The 22,538-nt window shown below is 41.5% G+C and overlaps 1 protein-coding gene across 1 annotated transcript; it reads left to right on the top strand.

Annotated features, from left to right (window-relative positions):
* The first annotated feature begins 839 nt into the window (after positions 1–839).
* On the top strand, positions 840–21,975 carry rab3ab (RAB3A, member RAS oncogene family, b). The gene is made up of 5 exons (XM_069679511.1): positions 840–899; positions 12,169–12,393; positions 17,175–17,293; positions 18,450–18,574; positions 18,772–21,975. The coding sequence occupies exons 2-5, from the start codon at positions 12,169–12,171 to the stop codon at positions 18,960–18,962; spliced, it is 660 nt and encodes a 219-aa protein (XP_069535612.1). The 5' UTR covers positions 840–899; the 3' UTR covers positions 18,963–21,975.
* The last annotated feature ends 563 nt before the right edge of the window (positions 21,976–22,538 follow it).

Raw genomic sequence — 22,538 nt, 5'->3', positions numbered from 1 at the left:
GCTGACCTCATGATCAATAATTTAATCCCCCCAGCAGCGCCCATCAATAATAAATGAAAGGTTGAGAATTTGAGGAGGGGCGTTTCAGGACAGTTGTTACGGCACGGATTCGGATTCGTCAGAGGGGCTGTCAATCTTCTAAACGGTCTCCAAAATCCCGCCCATCTGTCATTCATTTAACGTCAACGTTCAGGCTGCGTAAAGATGGCGGAGTTACAGATATTCCAGAAAATGATTTTACTTTCAAAATAAAACTGTTACAAAGCTCGCGTCGAGGAAGTGATGACATGGTGCCACTTGAGTTAGCCTCGATTGGGCCTGAAAACACGTTTAAAAAATCGAGCGTGTATAATTAAAAAGAAGTTAGCTTACCGAACGTCAGTGGCCACCTCCTTATCTCTAGGCTAGTGGCTCGAGGCTCCATTAGCCGCTAATAGCATAACACAAACCTAAGTCCTCATCGGAACTATCTGAGGGCAAGTTGCATCAGGCACCAGGGGTTTACAAGGAAGAGGAGTGCTTGGGGGAAAATTCGACGTCTTTGGGTCAGAATACTCTTATCATTTGTTTTTTCTCCTCCTTGTTGACTTCCAATTTGTACAGAATATGTGACACAAGCTCACATTAGCTGTAAGTATACTCACAAAGAACACTTTCAATTGAAGTGACGCTTTTGTAAACACGTATTGTTTTTTTAAAATTATTTTCATCATATTATTTCATTTTAATTGTCGCAATAAATTTGAACTGTTAAAAAAATGCACGCGATCGTGTTTAGCGGCTTTTATTTTGGAATTCGTTACCGGATGTTCTTTTGCGCAACCTTTCTGACTTCACAGTGGTGGTGTTTCTGCTTGTGCTGGACGCGGTGGATAGCAGCCGGATAGAAATCTATAAAGGTGGGATTTTTGTCTAAATTTATGTATTGAGAGAAACACATACTTTATTTACATGTGTTATATCATTTTTTATTTGTTTATGAGCGTTTATGTCTAAATATCAAGTAAAGGATTTCAAATTAAAGAGCCTCTGACATAAGATGCTTGCTTTGGAACAGCTGTTTTCATTGTGAAAACCGCCATAGACGCACAAAATGTATATTTCTTCGTGTTATCAGTGTGGATGGATGTGAAGGCTGTTGGTTTGGTGGATCTCTGGTTTGACTCTGGGCCCGTCCTGCAGGAGAAGGCGTTTCTCTCCGTCCGATGGTCTGAATCAGGAAAATTGGTCTGAGGCTGGAACAATAGAATAAAATTAACACAATGAAATCCAGAGCAAGCTATCAGACTCTAATTAGTCATTATTTCTTACACGTACCATACAATTATCAGTCTAATTCTAATTATATTTTAATGGTTATTCTCATGAAATAACATAAGGTCACCACAGAGTACCACTGACTCAATATTAGTCCTAACATTTGGATGATTATAGATTATTGAAATTAAATACGTAAAGGTTGAGCTATATGGAGGATTGGACGTGTAATCTTAAACCAGTCAGATATTTTGCCTTCAATAGGCTTGTATGTATGTGCTCCCCATACTGCAACAGCAAATCCAAGAAAAAATTGATATGGAAGAAAAAAGACAAAGAAACTGGCTGCAAATTGACTTTCATATTGACTTTCGTTGATGAGATAAAGATACAGGATTCAGGCCTTCAACTACTGAAATACTTGTGATTGGTGTTATAATTATACGATTATATAAGGGTGCAATTCAACAGTGGACTATAATTCTGTGATTGTGGTGTTTCAGTTTTATCTGCAAATATTGCAAAGTTTCATGTGTACTGAAGAGTCTGAATAAGAGCCGGCAGTCTGCAGGCTGCATCTGCTGATGGTAAAGTCACTGACAGTCAGACCTGAAGGCAAGAGTGACGCATCTGCTGTTTTTCACATCCATGTTTCCTGTGATAAACTCTGCCCCAGCACAGGGATCATATGTTGGGTCGATATCTTTTATTACATTTTAGTCAGGGTGGGACCATTAGGAGTCTGTGGGGGATTCTTGTGTAATCACAGTTGCTGTAAATGGGTAAAAGTTCAGACTTTTTAAATTGAGACATTTCATACCTTAATACAAACTGATTTCACTGTGGAATGGTAGTTTAAAGTTGCTTCATGCGGCTTTCAGTGCTCAAATATAAGCGTCAAATTTGAGCTTTTAGCAGATTAAAGGCCAACATTTAAAAATCCTCAAATTGGAAAATTATAAGAATAGACATTTTAAAAAAGAAAGTGTTAAATAAAAGGCAAATATTTCAGTATAAATGGACGTACAAACAGTCGCTGTGGGGAGGCTGTTTAATCTGAAGCGTCCTGGATTCACCTGCGCTCTTTAGCACCGACAAGCCTCTCCCACGTCCTGGATGCTCCCCACTCCGCTCCCCTATCTGCTTTCTGTTTGCTGTGGAGGAAAAAGAAAAAAGAAAAGAAAGAAGAGATGCTATTTTTAGACCCCCCTCCTCTCCTCTCATCTGCATCCCCACGCTTCCCTGAAAAGGAGGCACGTGATTGGAGGGGAAGGGGGAGAAAATGCCGTCTCAGGCAACCTGGCAGCAGCTGCACAACACCAGGAGAGCTCTCTTCAGTTTCAGTACGTTGTTAGTTATTGTTCAGTGCACCAGGTTGTGTGTTAATTGTGTGTAAAGGGATGCATGATCTGGCAGGTGAGCTGTTGGATGCTTAAAATCTAGGCATTAGATTTATCTTAAGGTTGTGTTTCAGTGGTCCAGTTTCTGTGTCCCACTTTTCCCTCCTGGTGAGAAAACAAGTTCACACTGAATATTTTTAGCATTTTGGCATCAAAACCCCCCAAATTCTCACATTTATTCAGGGATAGAGAGAGACCAGCAGCGCACAGTGAGGAGAGATGCAAGCAGCAGCAGTTTGCTGGAGGGGTCAGAGGTCAAATGGCTTTTGACTTCTCTTTTAAACAACATAAAACCCCCAAAGCTCAAACGAATTAAACTGATTTGAGTTTTAGAGGCCTCCTGACAGACAGGAACGGGTAGCGGATAAATACTGGATTCCTTGGAGTCGTGCTCGTTGGCTTATTAAGTTGTGATTTAGCGTCCTGGTTGTCGTCCTGTTTGTGATTGTGGGTGTGAACATTTCCACATTTGGTGCAACATTTTAGATCTGTGAAAAGCTTTTCAACACTCTCTGTTCTGAGATTGGAGTTGGAGTTTGTATTATAAGAAGAAGCATTTAACCATTTAGTTAAATAGAATACAAGGTAATTGCTGCGTTCAGAATGTGATGTAAAAGCACAGAAGTCAAGTCCTCAGTTAAATGTCAACACATTATGTTGTTGTATATATGCCGTGGTACTTTAATGTAGCTGGCTAACACAGAGCTAATATTAACTCTTACACTTTGTTTGCCGGTTTAATCTAAAACAGTTTATCATCTGTTGTGATTCGCTCTTAACTTGTGAGTAAAATATCAAAGTCAATCTCAATACTGAACTTAAACACAGTGCTTAAGTAAATGTCTTTCATTACTTGCCACCACTGCCTGTTTAAAGGAGCGGAGCATGATGCATTTGCTTACTGTTGCAGTACGTTTACATCTCACCAAGTTCAGTCTGGGGATTTACCTCCAGATTAGGAAGTATTGATGATGCTTTTTCAAGGTGGCTTTGAACATAGCTGTGCATACAGAGTAAAAGCATTAGAACTAGAGGGAGGCTTATGATGCAGTGTGAGGATGCACCGTAGATTGGAAGTATGGCTGATGTTAATGTTAGATCATATAAAATCCTATGTGCTTGGTGCTGAGGTTTATGCTTCTTGACTTTACTCTTGACTCTCGACCACGTACACATTTTTTACATTTCAAGTTTCAGTCGATTGGCTTTTTGATATGCTGCGTGCTGCATTCAGTTGCTCCTTTCTCATGGGTCTTATACAACTAACAAAGTAAGAGATTGGTAAGGGCAGTCTCTGCTGCTCCAAATGCTGAGATGGACGTTTCAAATGCAGTTGAATGGTAAAAAAAAAAGCTGTTTCGCCCATTTTTCTAAAGCCAAGAAAACTGTCTTTCCTGCAAATTTGAGTCTGTTGATTTCAAAGAGAGTAACATCAGGAAGCTGCGGGAAAGAGACAGAAATGGGGAACACAGGACCCTTGGATCATAAACACTCCCCCCTAAGTGTCAGCTGTAGTCGCTTGTGTGCTTTTGGTTGTAAATACAAAAAAACAGACACTGTTAAGAAGAGTCTGAGTTGTTGCTTTTGATATTTGCCACAAAAAACAGATGTGCAAATGTGCCTGAAAGATACTTAGCTTAGCCATTTAGGCTAGCTGTTGATCTAACTTTAAGAAGCCACTATAGGTTGAAAGTATTCAGATATTTAACTTGCGTTAAAGTAGATACAGTGTAGTAAATCTCTGTTACACGTTTAAGTCTTACATACAAAATTGTTGCCTGTCAGGCGTCTCAGCAGGCGTCTCAGTAACTGTCTTAAAGCAGGAAGGTGTTTGGATGATCCTGGATCAGCTGTGGATTATCTGTCAGTCTGCAGGAAGCCGGTTCCTCCTGATGAATTGAGCCCGACTCGCAGGCCCGCAGCAGCACTCAGCTGTGGATCAATCAGGCTCCTGTAGGACGTCAATCTGCTTTAGGTGACAGGTTTAGAGGAGCGTTGATGTGGTCACCGGTCCAGAGGTGAAACTCACGTCTCTCAGTCATGATTGGATTAGGATTAAAAATAACATTGAGCGTCATTTTGATGACAAAGAGCGTTCTCAGCTAACAGATCTCCCTTTATGTATCTCAGAAGTGTTGTTGTTTCAATGTCTGTAAATTCTTTTTACTTATGTTACATACAAACCCCGCTGTTTAGTCTTCTGTGACCTCAGATATTTAGGGAGCCCGTCTCCTCATGTAAAAACTAAAAATAACATTTGTAACAAAGAGAGGTGGATTTATCAGCTCTCTGCCGACAGAGGCCCAAATAGTCCACCCCTGATAAAAACCCGTCCCTCCTCCTCCATGACACAGGAGCCGAGTTCTCCTCTGCAGCTCCAGTCAGGGTCCATTTTAATGTCTTTGTCTCGTCCCTCCTGACATTCAGTCTCGTCTCAGTGTCCGGCTTCTGTTACTCAAACCACAGGAGAGGACTTTATTCTCAAAGGCCAATATGATGGGCCTTTTAATGCGGCATACCGAACAAATGGACAATAAAAGAAATAATAGGGCTGCTGGTTTAGTTCAGTCGGTAGAGCAGACGCCCCACGTAAAGAGTCCTCGACCGTGGGTTCTCTCGTGACCCTTTGATGCATGTTCAACCACACTCTCCATCTTCTCTGTCCTTTCTAACAACGAAGAGAAAACAGCAACTTATGTGAACTTCACTTGTGTTGTGGCAGCTTAAACAAGAGGAAAACCATTTACTAACATGCAACAAATTGTTATCAATGTAACTTTCCACTGTGAAAAACCAATACTCTTTTTGTAACACAGATCGAGCTGAAACCACTGGTGAATTATGGAATAAGCAGCAAGAGGGCAGAGGCTGGACTGATCGCCAGTCAATCACAGGGCTGACACATAGAGACAGACATTCATGCTCACTCTCACACCTACGAGCACTTTTAGAGTCACCAGTGAACCTAACAGGCATGTCTTAGCCTGAGGGATCCCACACATGCGCGGGGAGATCATGCAAACTCCAAACAGAAAGGCCCACTTCGTCTGAACTAGGAACCTTCTAGCTGTGAGGCGACAGCAATAACCACTTTTTTTTTTTTTCTGACATTTAACAAGCAAATTCTGTGTTCAGGTGGCTCTCACAGTTCAGCACTCCTGACCTGCAGCTTTGTCTGAAGGCGGTTTACCATCGAGGCCCAGTGGAAGAAGCAGCAGCAGCAGCGGCGTCCTGCAGCCCGAGAGACATTTGCATAATGAGAATTTGTTAATTACTTTCAGATTAAACACATCGGCCTCCGTCTGTAAGCTTCTGTATCAAATTAGAGTTTAGTGAAGGTTAAGCCAACTCTGTTCTCCGAGCTAATCTCTGAGACGCAGAAAATCTCAGCACACCGACACGCTCAGCAGCCGACAACAGTGTGTGACCGTGTTGGACGAGATCCAGACCTCCTAGTTTACCTGGTAATTTTTAACCTCCTCTTATCAATGCTATTAATAACAGTCGCATGCTAGCGATTTGTTTTTAGGTGTTAAACCAAAACTCTGGTCGACCCCTTGATCGATGCAGCAAATATTCCTGAGGTGTTAAAAAGGAAAGAGAAATAAATGTTCAAAAGGCAGAGGTGGAAAGATTGAGACCACAGGAAGTAATGGAGGAGGATCATTAATAAGTTCAGAGGACGAGTATGATCCAAACTCTGAAAGAACCTGGCTTGAATTTCTATTTCCAAGTTTAAAATGAGCCTAATTTGCTGTGGCTGTAACACCGCTGACTCAGCTCAAAATATCCGCTGAGCTGAGTCGACACTTTGGTGCAACAGTAACACGAGGAGATACATTTTTAATAAGGCTGGCCAGAGACGAAATCCAACACCCGAACCCCGACGGTGATCAAGTGTGAGCTCACTTCCTGCAGGTTTGCACATTTTTGGTTTTATAGATTTGGTCAGTGTGCACATGAATGACAAATCAGACGTCTAAGGCCTTTAAGACCCAAGACCGAAAGTCTTAACACTTTCTAATGTCGTGAAATGTTAGTGTGTATTTGAAATCCTCCCTTTTTACGTCATTTTTATTTGATCAAGCGAAGGATCAGATGCTTTAATGAGGGTGTTTCTAACACCTGGTTTTATGCCAATTTGTGCATGATAAACCTGCGTGGGAATGCTGAAAAAAAAATAGCAAAAGAGGAAAGAATGTTTTTTCTTTAGTTTGACTGAGGACAGTGGTTAGTGCTGTCGCCTCACAGCTAGAAGGTTCCTGGTTCGAATCTCGGGTCAGACGGAGTGGGCCTTTCTGTGTGGAGCTTGCATGTTCTCCCTGTGCATGCGTCGGTTCCCTCCGGGTACTCCGGCTTCCGCGCACAGTCCAATGACATGCTCGTTAGATTCATTGGTGACTCTAAAATTGCCTGTAGGTGTGAGCGTTAGCATGAATGATTGTCTGTTTCTGTGTGTCAGCGCTGTGATTGACAGGTTATCAGTCCAGGGTGTACCCCGCCTCTCGCTCAATGACAGCTGGGATAGGCTCCAGCAGCACAGATAAACGGGTACAGATTGCTAAAGTGAGATTTTCATGTATTGTTTTGTTTTTTAAAAGATTATTTTTTTGGCCTTTTATGCCGTTATTGATAGAGGACAGTGGAAATTGTTGGAAACAGGCGAATAGAGAATGGGGAATGACACGCAGCAAAGGGCCGAGGGTGGGAGCCGAACCTTGGGCTGATATAAAGATATTTATGGACTGATAGTACCTGATATAAGAGACAACATATGTCATAATTGTCCTGTTTTCCTGCTGTAAGAATCCACATGCACTGACACCAGATACACAGCATTATGTCACAACGCGGGTCTGTCGGTGTGTCGTCCTTTGAATACTGTTGGATCAATGGATCGTCCCTCTTGTGTTTGTTTAAGGTGATAAGAGAGGCCAAACTGAACCACCTATCTTTACCGTTTCACAGAATTCAGCACACTTCTCGATAGTAATAATCGCATGTTTGAGTTAGGCTCCGCGGTAGTAAACACACAGATCTCGCCTTTAACCCTGTGTTTCTTCTCATTTCCTGTTGTTAGTGAGGATTACGCTCTCCCTCGGTGAGTCACACTGCAGCTCACTTCACTGCAGACTCACTCATCCAAAAGACTCGACTGGATGCCAATCAGGTTCAGCATGAGCTCACAGTTAATTTGAAGTTGTTTACATCCGACACAGACGAACAGTGGAGGAACTCTGGCTCGGTGGAGAGACGGATGAATAAAGTGTTTGTTTCATATACTCAAATTCTCTGCCTAAAAATAGACACAAAACAATAAAAACAGACAAACTACTTATAGTACTTCCTGTTTGCACAGTATGTTAAAACAGTCTAGAAAATAATTTACATGTCATAACCAGAGGGAAGGTTTCATTCAAAAGACAATGGGGTATAATTATGCAACTGTAAAGTGAGTTTAGAATAAAATATTTATTTCAGGTGTTTCTCAATCCAAAGTCACAATCTAAGGTATAGATCAAATTCAAGCACAAGCTCGTCCACAGACTGCAGTGGAAAGTAAATGAACAAATATATTCCCAGTCAGTATTTACTATAATATACTGCAAACAGTTATTACAGTATTCAAAGACCTAATGTTATTTAACTTGACTTTATTACACAGCTGTTAAATACTTGATTATGATTGGTTAATTACGGCATACCGAGGTCTGCTATTTCTCTATAATAGACAGTTGCTATGAAGAACAGACCGTTGCTAGGGATGCAGCTCTAATCACACAATCTGGAGGCCTAACTGCAATTGTATCAATCCACCGAAAGAAGTCCGGTAAATTTGTTGTCAGTCTGTTTACAGAGGGAAAAAGAGAACAAAGACGAAAACAGGGAAGAGAAAGCAAGAGCGGTTAAAAGACGCAAAAAGGCTACGACAGAGAAATCTAAACTGAAGACGGCACATGAAGTAAACAGTAAACAGAACACAGTACGGGATACGGCGCTAATTCCCGTGGAAATGTTTGCATTTACTGTGAGTAATAACAGCTAGCTTAGCTCATTTTAAGAAGTCTACAGAGTTACAGTGAGAGTTACTTACAGAAATTTTGAAACGGAAATATAATCATTTTTAAATTAATAAAATGATTTCCAAATCAATATTTGTACCAAATGATTAGCCGTATAATAAGCAGGATAATGTTTAATTGTTTTTATTATTGCCAAAGAAATGCTCATACATCTGACAGTCACAAAGTAAATCCCGTATTCCCATGGTCATTTTCCAGGATGTGTTTTCTCTCTTCTTTATTTAGACCCTTTTTTGAAATCCTGATGTCTTTTGAAGTACACGTGGGAGTTTCTGGCTGCAGATATGAGAAGAGCTTTCGACGTCACAGACTGAGCAGAACTCATCAACCAAATAGAAACCGACAGCCGTGCTGCAGTTTGAATAAAACCTCAAAACAGGAGCATGTAAAATCCGTATTTATGCAAATTATTCCAGAAATGATTGAAACATTTAATTTCTCTATGAACTTCCTGTTTGAACCCTTACATTTATTTTTTTTAATTTTTGCTTTACCTCACAGATCTAATACCTGCTTTGTCTTCTTGCCTAAAAAACCACCAATATCTTGAGGAAGACTTCTTCATTATTTATTGAGCATCTCCGTGTTCCTTCGTGTAAACCGATCGGCCGGAGCTCTGAGGAGGGTGCAGTTGTTTTGTTTGTGCTTTAAACCCTGAGAGTTCTCGTCTTTCACTGCAGCTGAGACGAGATAACGCTCTAAATATAGAGCGGGCTGCAGCCACTCCGAGGCCTGTGGGCTCAAGGCGTTGTGTCGGGAAGGTTTCCTCCATCCTTTTAGTCCTGAATTCTTGTGACCACGTGCAAACTGCAACCCAGTAAATGTTGAAAGTTTCACTCATGTAGCTGATTAGTTTTCTACAGAAGCTGCCAGATTGCTTCTTCTGAACTGCTTGCTGAATTACCTCAGAAACCTCCTTCATCCACACCTTTTCCACGATGGATTAGGTCGCAAACTGTGTCCGGCTATTTCTGTAATTTCTAGTTCAGTTTTGATGCATTTGAGGGTTTGGGAAGTCAGTGTATCCATCCAAGAACTGCTCCTATTGGGTGTCATTCTCATATTTTTGACCGCCTTTCTATCGATCGTAAGATTTTACTCAACACAACTGTAAAGATTTAGGAACTTAAAAGAGGACAATGTGTCTGTTGTAGGGCCTGCATTGAACATCTGATACACATAATCACTAACCTAGCTTTCCAGCTGATGTAACTCTGCATGAGTAGACTGTGCAGGTCACTAAATCTAAGGTTACCATACTTACCTGGTGTCATGCTCTTTGACTGTAACCTCAGCTGTAAGCATGAGACTCCTGCTGTGAAGAAGAACGTTAAACAGACCTGTACAGAACAAAAGGTCCTCACCAACACCAGCAGCTCTACCTGCGTCTCAGGTCTCACATCTCTCTCTGCGTCACCTTAATTCCAAAGAAACTTTTTTTGTCATAGCTGTTAAAATAACCCTCTTACGTAGATACTTGAGAGCTACAGAGCTGTTGATGTTCCGTAAAATAATTCCTGAGCTGATTGTGGGCAATTTGCTTCAATCTTTCTCTCCAAATTGAGAAAACTCCGATGGGTTTCCTCTTACCATCGCAAAATGCTGCTCTGATTAATTACCATGAAGCAAACGTTCAAAGTTAAACTCGGAGCAGTTAATCACTATCATCTGTTATGCTGAGTCAAACTGATGCTGGACGAATCTCATCCTTCATCTTAACATGCAACAAATGAATGACCTTTTTCTTCATGGAAAAGAATCTCTGACGTGTTTTCCTAAAGGATTAAAGTGGGGGTTTTTTTTAGATTGACTTAAAGCAGATGGGCCGTAATTCAGAGAGGGCAGACTCTCCTTGTTAACAACCAGGAAACACACTGTTCTGTCCAAGCCTTCATCAGCAGGTGCAGATGAGTCCACATGAGGCCTTCCTGCAGTAGCTCATCCCATCCCCAGACCCATCTTTGCAACCCATACAAGCATCTGCATCTAAATCTGCAAGTCCCACACATCTTGCCAACTATTTTCTTGATTAATCATCATAGTTAGGCCTATATAATCTAGTTAAAACTGTTATAATTTCCCTCAGTCCAAGAAGATGTTCTCAAATAGGTTGTTTTATTCAACCAACAGCCCACAACCCAAAAATATTTAGGGTACTATCTTTAATGTAACAGATTTAAAGCAGATTTTATGCATTTTTGCTTGAAAATTATTATTACAATTGATCAATTATCAAAATACTCTCTCTTAAAAAGATTAGCTTTACCCCTTACCTAAGCTTATTCGCCTGTCTAGTAGAAGTACATGTATGTGACTGACTACCAGTTGCTCATCCATCCATCAATCATCTATAGCATATATCCTGTTCAGGGTCGCGGAGATGCTGGAGCCTCCCAGCTGGACTGATCGCCTGTCAATCACAGGGCTGACACACAGAGACAGACAACCTGTCACGCTCTCATTCACAGTCACCCACACATGCACGGGGAGAACATGCAAACTCCACACAGAAAGGCCCCCTATGTACGAACTGGGATTCGAACCAGGAACTTTCTAGCTGTGCGGCGACAGCTATTGAGTTATGTTACATTTATCTATTTCTCTATCTTAAGTACAGGTATATCCCTTTAGGTCATTGGGTTTGACACTCTTCCTGGTGACTCTGTGGCTCAGGATTTATACTGATAAGATGCTTTGTTCTCATTAATATCTAACTGTACGCTGGGTTCTTCCTTCCCTTCCTTACCCACAGATTATACTTCAGCACTGAATCAAATCTCTCTCCCTGAAACTTTTATTATCTCCCTTGAAAGGGCGTTGAAAGAGTGTGGATCAAACAGAAAATTCAAATTTGTACTTTCAGGAAAAGGTCACTGTCGTCTATTTTTAAAGCCCCGACACCAGAGATGTTGCAGACCCTGTGCTAACTGCACGCATTCACATGAAACACAATCCGACCCACAAAGCCTTTCTAGTTCAAGTTAAATTGTGCAGCACAGTTTATATTAGTGTACATATAAGTGCTTTATAAAGAAATACAACAGCCTGCACAGCACTCCAGCTAGAACAGTGCCATGCTCATATCAAACAGGATTAAACCCGTCCAACAGCATTATTCATGACTTTTACTACTTTATATTCAATCTGCAAAATTATGCACAAGTTTTAAACCGTATTAAACATCCAACAGCAATATTTAGAGTAGTCACATTTCATCCATTTCAGGTCAAGCAACTGTCATGTTTTATGGCAGCACTGTGGGGAATCCTGTCATGCTGTTAAACTCAAATAAATGAGTGACTCACTGTCGGCTAAAAGCACCTGGAGGCCAATAAGAAGAAAAAGTCCTGTACTGCTGACTCCTACATGTTGAGGTCACAGCCATCATTCGATTGGTATTTTGTTTTCTCCTTCGTCTCTGTCCACAGATGGCCTCAGCAACAGCGACCTACGGGCAGAAGGAGTCCTCGGACCAAAACTTTGACTACATGTTCAAGATCCTCATCATTGGAAACAGCAGTGTGGGCAAAACCTCCTTCTTGTTCCGCTACGCCGACGACTCCTTCACACCGGCCTTCGTCAGTACGGTGGGCATCGACTTCAAGGTGAAGACCATCTACAGGAACGACAAGAGGATCAAACTACAGATCTGGGTAAGGATAAGTCTGGATGTATTGTTGTCTTTCCTGGAAGGAAAGAACAAGATGAAGGTCCTGTGTTTCATGCTCCATCCGTCCAACACAACCCCATGATGCTGACTTTACCAGTCTATGTGCTACACCACCTCCTCCTCCATGCTTTCTTTCTTCTCTAAGCTGCACCCTAAAGTAAGTAAAGATTGATCCAGATTTACAATAGATGCTAACATCCTACTCAACAGACTAGGAGGTATAGTAGGGCCCTACCACCTCCTATGTATCCTCTCATTGCCATCTCATACAGGGCAATTACGATTATACTGTATATATGGGCCTTTATGGCTTCACATACACACACACACACACAGGGATGTTCCATTCTGCCGGCTCTCCCGTTTACACATAAGCTGTTACGCCTCTGTGAGCCGGCAGCAAGTGACTTTGCCCCACCATCCCGCACTTTTACACAGATGGGCGTAAGGGATAACAGCCCCATCTTGAACAGGCTGTGTGAAAGAAGCTTTTGGGCTTCAACCACAGTTCATGTTAAGCCCCTTTCCCAATGGTAAAAAAACACAGCTTTTTTGCTTAGTGGGAAAGGTTACAATCGGCATTCAGACCTGGGTCAAATGACTCTGCAGTAGACCTGGGTAATTATCGCCTCAGCTCGATCGGCATTGGTGGGAGCACAAAAACCCGGGTCGACACGCTAATCTCCGCCCCCCATTCCATCACCGCGACTCCTTGTCATCTCAGCTACAAATCCCGCCCGTCTCTGTCCAAGCAGCGCTCGAACATCGTTCCAAATTTGTCGGCAATAAAGACCTAAACACGGCAACATCTTCACTTTTTACTAACGCGTTCGTGATGCCAGGCAATGACGCAGCAGAAAAGAGACCAAAGGGAGTATACTCCACTGGCAATGGGAACAGAGACAATCGGCATTTATTTGCGGGTCTTCCCGGGTCTGAAAAACCTGCATCAACACGCTAATTTTGGTGGGAGAGGGGTATATGAGAGTGGCAACATGCACACAGCTTTCCCACGTTGGAAATGGAAGCGCTGCATTCAACATTAATGTTACTTTCTGAAAACGACAATATGACATTATGACAAACGGTAGTTGGCCAGGTGTGTGGAGATTTATCAATAATTAAAACAATTGTTAGTTGCAACCCTACTGTGACTGCCAAACAGGAAGATTTATCCAAAAGGGTGCGCCTTTATTCCCATAAATTATCCTCCAAATGAGGGCAGGCTTTTCACCTCGACTTCCAGGGTGGCAGTTCAGAGTTTTATTATGCTAACTGTCCTCAGATCACAGGACTCACACATACATTTGTACGCAGTGCCGCCCTCTCTGCACCCTTGGATGACTCCAATACAATAGAATCAATAAAAGTAATAAAAAGAGACCAAAACACAGCCGGTAACACTGATGCAGCAATAAGAACAAACAGGATGGTGTGTTTTCTGATGTTTTCTTTCATCAGATGTGTGTTTGCTCCTGAGGGCTCCACAGTAAACACATCATAGAGCAGAGTAAAGACAGCAGGCTCCCTGAGGAAACTGGTGTTTCTGTATCACGTTGTTCTTTCAACCTTTACTACACGCTCTGCAGCAGAATGAGCTGTGATGGTGAGCAGAGAATTCTGTGTGTGTGTGTGTTGGGCTGTGTCTGTTGTCAGCCTTTGCCAGGTCTTGCCTCTGGTTAGGAAGAAACAATCAGCCAATCAGAGCACGAGAAATGGGTGACTGGTTGCTGGGCTCCCCTCCCCCATTACTACACATCTGAGTAGATATGCTTTCCCTTCCCTGTCCACGTGCGCACGCAAACACACACACACACACACACACACACACACACACACACAGATACACATACACGCACACACCCATCCCCCATCCCTCAGCAATTCTCTCAGCTGAGACTCCAGTAGAGTGAAAATGAAAATGGTCAACACACAGTATGATTACTTATTTCACAGTGTGCAGCTAAGCCTATCGATCGATGTAAATAATGTGTGTCATACAATGTATCTCACTTCAAACAGTGGCCTTTGTGTTATTTTAATTAACTCTATTAAGAGTAAGTACAGTCAAAGCATTAAAAACACAGGTGTAAAATAAAGGTAAGATGTGGTCGTTAGTTATCTACATGACAGGTCCGGATACAGATTGGTAAAAAGCTTGTTTTAATCCAAAATGCAGACGTCTCTGCATCTTGTAGTAGTTCCGAAATGTCTTTATCCACTTGCACTGAAACACTATCACCTGTAAAGCCTAGCTCCACCTTCCTTCCATATTCAGACTGTATGTCCAAGCTCTCACCTTCAGAGTGGTTATCGACGTTACATCTTGATTTTGCATATACGAGCTGTTGGCTCATCTAAAAGTTTCACTGCTTTAACTGTAATCAGGACTCATGTTTGCACAAAAAGATGAGGACTCCATTGTGTTCATTATGTAAAAGCACTTGGTGCTACCTACATTTCAGGTATAGAGCTCTCGTCCTGAGAGGCCTGCAGCACATTGAGTGGATGAGAAGGACAAGAGCTGCAGTCACAGAATATTATAGCCAACAATATGGAGCTGGAGCACTCTAAAAATACGTGTCACAGAATATTCTTGTGACCTGAGAGCAATTATGTGTGATCGGGTGAGGACACATCGATGAGGCCAGGAAAAGAAAGGGGAAGTGTACTCGTGTACAGGAAGTTGGACACTCTTTGTGACTGTACTTGTGATGTTATGTGTGTATTGTTTATTTGCTTCCACAAATTCCCTATAGAACGTATACAAATTTGGGATGTGACTGATTTAGAATTTGAGTTTAATGTGCACTACAGACTACAGAGCCTCCCCTTTCTTTAGCTTCCCTCCAGCTCAAACAACACTAACAATAGCTTAGAATTGAGACTCTCATGTTACAAAACAATCTGCACCCACAACACAGAGTCAAACACAAAGCACAAAAAGTTGCATCAAGTAAAAGTTCAGTCTAGTCTGGCCAAAACGTGAATTTGATTGATATCCAGATAAAACAAGGTACAACATAGGCAGAACTTTGGATTCATGAGGGTGCCTTTGTTTTTGTTTGTTTCATTAGCTTGCCCGCTAATGCAGAAGAATGTTAGCTAGCTAGCAAAATACTGTTTTGAGCGCGTAACATCAATTTATTAATCCGGACTTCAGGAGCTGATTTGGCCATTAAATTGGCTAGCTTGCCATTTGGAAATCATTAGCATTAACATATCAGCTAACGTTAAAGAGCAGCCAACACAAGATCGAGGCGGCGTAGCTAAGTCACAGCTAGCCTGCTAACCTAAGCTTGCATGCTTGCTAACTTTATCGCTAGCAAAACACTTTCTGAGTGGGTTTGTCCGATATCATTCATTCAGTCATCGGGAGGACAATGTAGATGACTACCTGGTGAGTTCATAGGTAAAATAAAAAAATACTTTTTAACACTAGCTGGGTCATTTGATCGACATTGCTAATTTTACTTTCAGCGCAATGCATGATGGTTCAGTGCATGGTTAGCCATTGGTTGTAAAATACTTCCACTATATAAGGTATGATATTTCTCACTAAACATATGGACACTACTACAAAATGGGAAACTCATTATTAAGTGGACTACACTACCGTGACTTCAGTCAGTTAGCTTGCCAAATAACTCAGCTAGCTAACTTGAACCATGATACTAACTTGTGTATTTTGTGTAAGAACTATATTAACTTTAATTAAATGGTTTTAAACCTGACTACAATCTAGTTATTTACAGTAGAGGCAGTGATTACTTCCTCCAGACTTTGCAGCAGATGTCAGTCTTGCTCTGCTGATCTCCACACTGTAAACAGAGCGATGCTGTTGGACCTGCTCAGCTCAGAGAGAGACTCGGGGTGTTGGGTATCAGATACAAGGGGTTTTAATTCCCTGAGCATTCATTAGAGCTTAGCACTGAAATTCAGCCTCATCCGGGTTTGTTGCCAAGGTGAGAAAGAGAGGGCGAGAGAGAGAGGCAGGAGTACTTTTGGGTAGCAGTACTTAAACACTCTGACATTACCTAAATTTGTACTTTTTATTGTATTGTTAAATGTTTTTTTGTTTTATGTTGTTTGTTTAATTGTGCAGTTAAAGTTTCAGTGGGTAATAAAGATTTGTGTACTTGGCTCCAGGTGTTTTAAATGTGTGTAGTATAAAAAAGGGATTCCATAACTATTGAATACGGCTTTTATTTCTGCACTAGCATTTTTCCAGCCAAATTCATGAAGTTCATACACTGAATCAATGGTTTGTTATCTGCCAAAGTGGCTGGTTATTCTTTATTTTTATCAGAACATTTTGGCTTAAATAGATTTAGTTATGCACCAAAGCTTTTAGTATCTTCTGCAGTGCTCAGCAGCTCTCAAACAACAGAGAAGCTTTCCACTTACGGTAAAATAACATTAGCTGCTAGCTGCTTTCAACTGTACAGTGTTATGGAAAGTGCTGTGGGTATAAAAGACGTTAACTAGAGCTCATTAAAACCTTAATTAAAATATTAGAGTTATAAATAGCACAGTGAAACACTTTCTGGCTCCTAAGTGTAGCAGAAGCGTCTGTAATCAGATTGTTGGGCTAAAACTAGTTGCTGTTACATTACATTACATACATTTAACCTTAATCAGATTCATGTGTGGTTACAGAAACAAATTAATAATCTTATCAGTCAGGCGTCACTGTAAACTGTCGTCCTGTGAGTAAAGAGTAAATAAAACATCCATCTAACTTCTTCTGTGTGTCTTCTCCAGGACACGGCGGGTCAGGAGCGTTACCGCACCATCACCACGGCCTACTACCGAGGAGCCATGGGCTTCATCCTCATGTATGACATCACCAACGAGGAGTCCTTCAACGCCGTCCAGGACTGGTACGTGATTGGCTATAGGCCGAAGGGTGTAACGTGACACCTCAGAGCTTCACCTGTGAGATGGATCAAGTGGTATCTATAATCAGCAGCAGTCTGGAAATAGATGTAGAGATACTGTAGATTAAAGAACGGAGGAGACGATCCGGCTCAGGTTTCAGTGTGTATTGTTCTAATGGTCTACAGCTTCCTCTGTGTCTGCAGCACAGCCCGACGCTGCAGGGATCATTATCCTTTATCCTCTGTGTACTTTGGCTCACTGTATCATTTCTATGCTGGAAAGTTACTCTGATTGTCCTTAAAGAAATACTCCAGCTGGTAGATATCGGGCTAGTTTTCTTTACTTTCTTTTCTTAACCTAAAATAAAACATGGTCATTTATTTCTTGATTACATTTTATATTTCTAATCTGAATCTGCAGGTAAAAATAAGGTAAAAATACAGTATTTGCATCTGAATTGTAGTGAAATATCAGTACAAGTACAAGTATCTTGAAACTGTATTTAAGTGCTTAGTTACTTTCCACCACTGATCATGAGATGTAGTGCTATGGCTGAGTAGGACTCCAAGCAGACAGCAGGAGAATGAGGGCATCATAAATGGCGGCTATTGTGCGATATATTTTTTTTTTAAAGGTTATTTTTTGGCTTTATTTATAGACCAGCTGAAGAGAGACAGGAAATGTGCGTAGGAGAGAGTGGGGGATGACATGAACCAAATGATCTGCAGATCAGTGATTCGAGGACTGTAGCCTCTGTGCATGACGCGCCTGCTCTACCAACCGAGCTAAACCAGCGCTGTGCATCATTTTAACAATAGAACAACACACTAAATCTTGTGAATCAGAATTACTGAGACAACACTCAAAGAATCAAATTTTCACTCATGTTAAAATGTTACAGCTCGTAATGAAACATCAAGATTTCTCCTGTCTGTCCATGGTTGGTTCATTTTCCTTGCAAAGTGCTAACACTGTGCCAAAATACAAACAGTAAGGTATACTTTACCTTCAGAATCCCGTCAAGTCAAATAAGTCGCATGGAGCTTTCATTATTAGAATTCATATTTGTGTTATGTATGTTTTAAAAATTCTAGGAAGCATTTCTCTGTTCACACTGAAAAGGAAAAGTAACGTCTTCCTCTCTGACTACCTTCTCAGGTCGACTCAGATTAAGACGTACTCGTGGGACAACGCTCAGGTGCTGCTGGTGGGGAACAAGTGCGACATGGATGACGAGCGAGTGGTGAGCGGAGATAGAGGCCGGCAGCTGTCCGAACACCTCGGTGAGTTCATAACGCACACGTGCACAATTCCTTTCTATGATTTAATGTTAAATACGCTTTTTTGGCACCATGAATATCAGTCTGCCAGTCCGTCTAAAAGTTATCAAGATATTCACTGTGGAGCCGGGCTGGAAGCGTGGTTAAAAACGATTTATGCAACCTCCCTGACCTTCTCCCACACCCTATTTCCTCTCCAGGTTTCGAGTTCTTCGAGACCAGCGCCAAGGACAACATCAACGTGAAGCAGACCTTTGAGCGCCTGGTCGACATCATCTGTGAAAAGATGTCCGAGAGCCTGGACGCCGGAGACCCCGCTGTCACGGGGGCCAAACAGGGGCCCCAGCTGACAGAGCAGCCCGCTCCTCCTCACCAGGACTGTGCATGTTAAAGCTGACTACTCCCCCAAAAACCCCTTGTCCTCCCTCTTTCTTCCTCCTTGTCCTCCTCCTTCAGCTGGACCCCAGGGCCTCAGGTCCACCCTCCATCACCCTTCTCACTCACTATCCTGCTTCTTTCCGTTACATAGTAAGGATCATTGGCTGCGGGGCGCAAGAACCAGGTTTCAAAGTGTCTGAAATGCTCTGAGATGTTAGTGAATTCTGTTTGTCTGATCAGTGCGGGTTTGATGCCAAAGCTAGTTCAATAAAACCAGAGTGTTTCAGACTCTTTATAGTCGAGGTTCTTGAAGGCAATCTGCAGATGTCTCCCTGTTCCTCAGTGTGGTTTTACAAGAAGGATTTGACGGCGTCCGTCCTCAGAGTGCCATTTAAATCCTTCCAATGTTTACAGTAATTTGTTTCACGTCAGTCCGATGTCTAGAAAAGATGTCAGCCTCGGTTTTATGTTGTCCAAAAGGGCCACAGCGGAGTTCATGTGGGCGGGGTGATCCAGCTGAAGTTGGATGTGTTGCTTTTCTTATATGAATCCAGAATCAAACATACAATGATCTATGTTTCATTTGTTGTCTCACCTCGTGTCTTTACAGGTTTTTTTTTTTTATGTTTTTACGTTTAGTTTTTGTATTCTGGTTTCCCATTTGTTCTTTTCATTACACACTGGGTGGGGAAAATATGAACAAGATAGAGCTAGGTAAAGAAAAAAATAGCAAAAAATTAAGAGACACATTTTATTTAATTATATTTATTTCAACTGTACATATAAATGTTGTGCAATATATATATATATATATATATAAAAATATATAATATCTACAGATATGCATATCTGGAAATGAATTTTAAAGGGAATGACGTTCTATAAGGATAGTTTGAAATGTAAGAGGTCTGTGTCGCAAAGTCAGAAACTTCCTGCTGAGAAAAAAAAAGCAGTGGAATGACCCTTTAAGTCAGCAAATCACCCTCTAAATCCAATCACATGAAAAACAAGATGGCCACAAAAATGGCTCTAATATTACAGTAGAGTCCAAATTTTAGGAAGATCTGAAAAGCTTGCTAACAATGCTACATGTAAATATTACAGAATTTTACATTGGGCAGGGAAAACCCTGCAGGTGTGTGAGTTTTGAGGTTGAAATTATTGATTATAACGACTGATAATATCTGACTACAGACTCCAACAAAGCATTTATCTTTATGTGTGACCGTGATGGAATGGGTTTGGAGGATGCAAACAATGTTGTTTTATTAGATCATTCTTTTCGTATTTTGCCTTCATCTGGTAGTTTAAGAGAGTGAGAGGAAACATCAGGGGAGTATGGTTTGACATGTGGCGTACAGTAGACAACAAGGTTACCAGGTGCATTGCTGTTACATGGCATACGTCTGAGATCTGTGGCCACTAGGACATGCAGGTTTGGTCTGGAGATTCACCAACACCAAACTTAATTGAGCTACACATTCGTTGATATGTTTTAAGTCTTGTTTGCGGTATTCAGGATCAAATCTGAGAGTTTGCACTTCAAATGTTCGGCCCCTCATGCGTTTCATAACATTATTAGGAATGCACATTTGAGTTCAGCGATCACGTCATGTACTGTATGTGCTGATCTCTATCTCTGAACCGGGGAGAATATGCAAGGTCAAGCTACTCGCCTGTCACTGAGCGGTTTAATGTTAGCTTGCTGAGTGGCGAACAGCCCGTCGTCAGACTTCTTCAGAATCAGTATTACAGAATCTGTTGCGTGCGATCTGCAATGCCCCGTCTTCAGGTTAAGTGTAGACGACCAATCAGAGAAGCAGGAGGCTGAAATGTTCACAGGCTGAGTTGCTGCTGAGGTTCTAACAATAGTTTTACATCAACGCAGGAATTAAATTAAATATGCTGTTCTTTGGCGTCCCTGGTTCCAGCACTGTGGAACCAGCTAACATCTGTTCTAGTGTCTACGTCACTCTGGGAATTCATTACCCTCCCTCTTCCAAACTCTCACAAAGTGTTTGTTCCATAGTTTAAATTTAGTTCAAACTGGTTTGTGGAGTTTTCTTCTTAACACCTCACCAAATACTGCTGTTGAAGCTGATCACTGTTAGGCTGGAGGATGCCAGAATGAGCAGAGTGCCAGTTTTAGAAATTAGACAACTAGAATAAAACAAGTGCTGCTTAGTGGGACAAAGGGATTTAGAAATCATTTCATTCTGTTGTTATTCCAGGCTTGCTGTTGGACAAAGGCGATGGCACCTGTTGTCTGAGCGAGCAAAGCACTATAAAAATCATTATGGTGATCAATCCATGGACTTTATGATCACAGCAAATCTGTATAAGAAAAGCTTTTATTTTGAAAGTAACTGTTACATAACTTAACTATCAAGTGTAGCATTCAAACCTTAAACCACGGACGAGCCCCTGACTATTAAAGTGTGACAAAACAAGGCCCCTAATCAAAGTAATATTGTTCTTAAGAGACAGGAAGTGATGATCATGACAAGCCTGTGAGACGATTTTGATCCTGCGTACATATTTTACTTCTGACTGGTTGTGACTGTTTCTTTTCCAGTAAAATCTCCAACTTTGAAACTGTTCTCCTTTCTAAAATGTCTTCCTCTCTATATAAAGCAGATCTGTAAATACTGTACCTTTGAGTCATATGTGTGGATTGTGTTGTATCGACTCAGGCTTGCAACAGAAAAAAAAACAAAAACAAGGAAAAAAAAAAAGTCTGTCAAAAGAGCCATGTTGTTCTGTATCTGCATTCATTTCTAGGCCTGCTTGTGAATGAATGTGTCACTCTGTTATAAAGCAATACACACTACAGTATAAAAAGAAATGCCATCAAGCTTGGTAGAGGTTGCCGACTTTAGATCTTCTACTAGCACGCAGAAACATTTTGGTCTCGTATCACTGCCTCTACAAATCCTCCTCAGTTTGGGCCATTCAGACGAGAGAATATGCTGTGGATGTTTTTATCTGTACTTTGTGGTAAAACAATAAAAAGTTACTAACAAGCAGCTCATTCTTGTTTTTGAAGATTTTTTTATATAGACACTAAGAACCTTGTGCTGCATCGTACATACTTGTTTGACAAAGACTGTAAATTTGACATTTATTCAAAGTAAGACATTTTAGGTGTAAAGTAAAATCGCAGTGAAATTAAACTTTAATTTAAATGTGGGTTGCACGGTGATGCAGTGGTTAGAGCTGTCACCTCAAAGCTAGAAGGTTCCTGGTTCGAATCCCAGGTTTCGAATGTAGTGGGCCTTTCTGTGTGGAGTTTGCATGTTCTCCCTGTGCATGCAGGGGTTCCTCCCGCAGTCCAGAGACTCGTTCATTGGTGACTCTGAAATCGGCCGTAGGTGAGGATGTGAGCATGAAAGGTTGTCTGTGTCTGTGTGTCGGCCCTGTGACTGACTGGGTGTCAGTTCAGGGCGTACCCCGCCTCTGGGATAGGCTCCGGCCCCCACACGACCCTGAACAGAATGAGCGATAATGGATGGATGGATGTTTAAATGTTTCTTCTCCCAAAAGCCTCTAGGGGGCACTGTTTCAGCTTTTGCTGCTAGACAATGTAAAA

The sequence above is a fragment of the Semicossyphus pulcher genome, unplaced genomic scaffold, assembly GCF_022749685.1.
Source record: "Semicossyphus pulcher isolate SPU_LCO1_2020_fin unplaced genomic scaffold, fSemPul1.0.p SCAF_4, whole genome shotgun sequence".
Classification (NCBI taxonomy): domain Eukaryota; kingdom Metazoa; phylum Chordata; class Actinopteri; order Labriformes; family Labridae; genus Semicossyphus; species Semicossyphus pulcher.
Note: the sequence above shows the minus strand (reverse complement) of the source record. Positions and strands in the feature narration are given on the sequence as shown.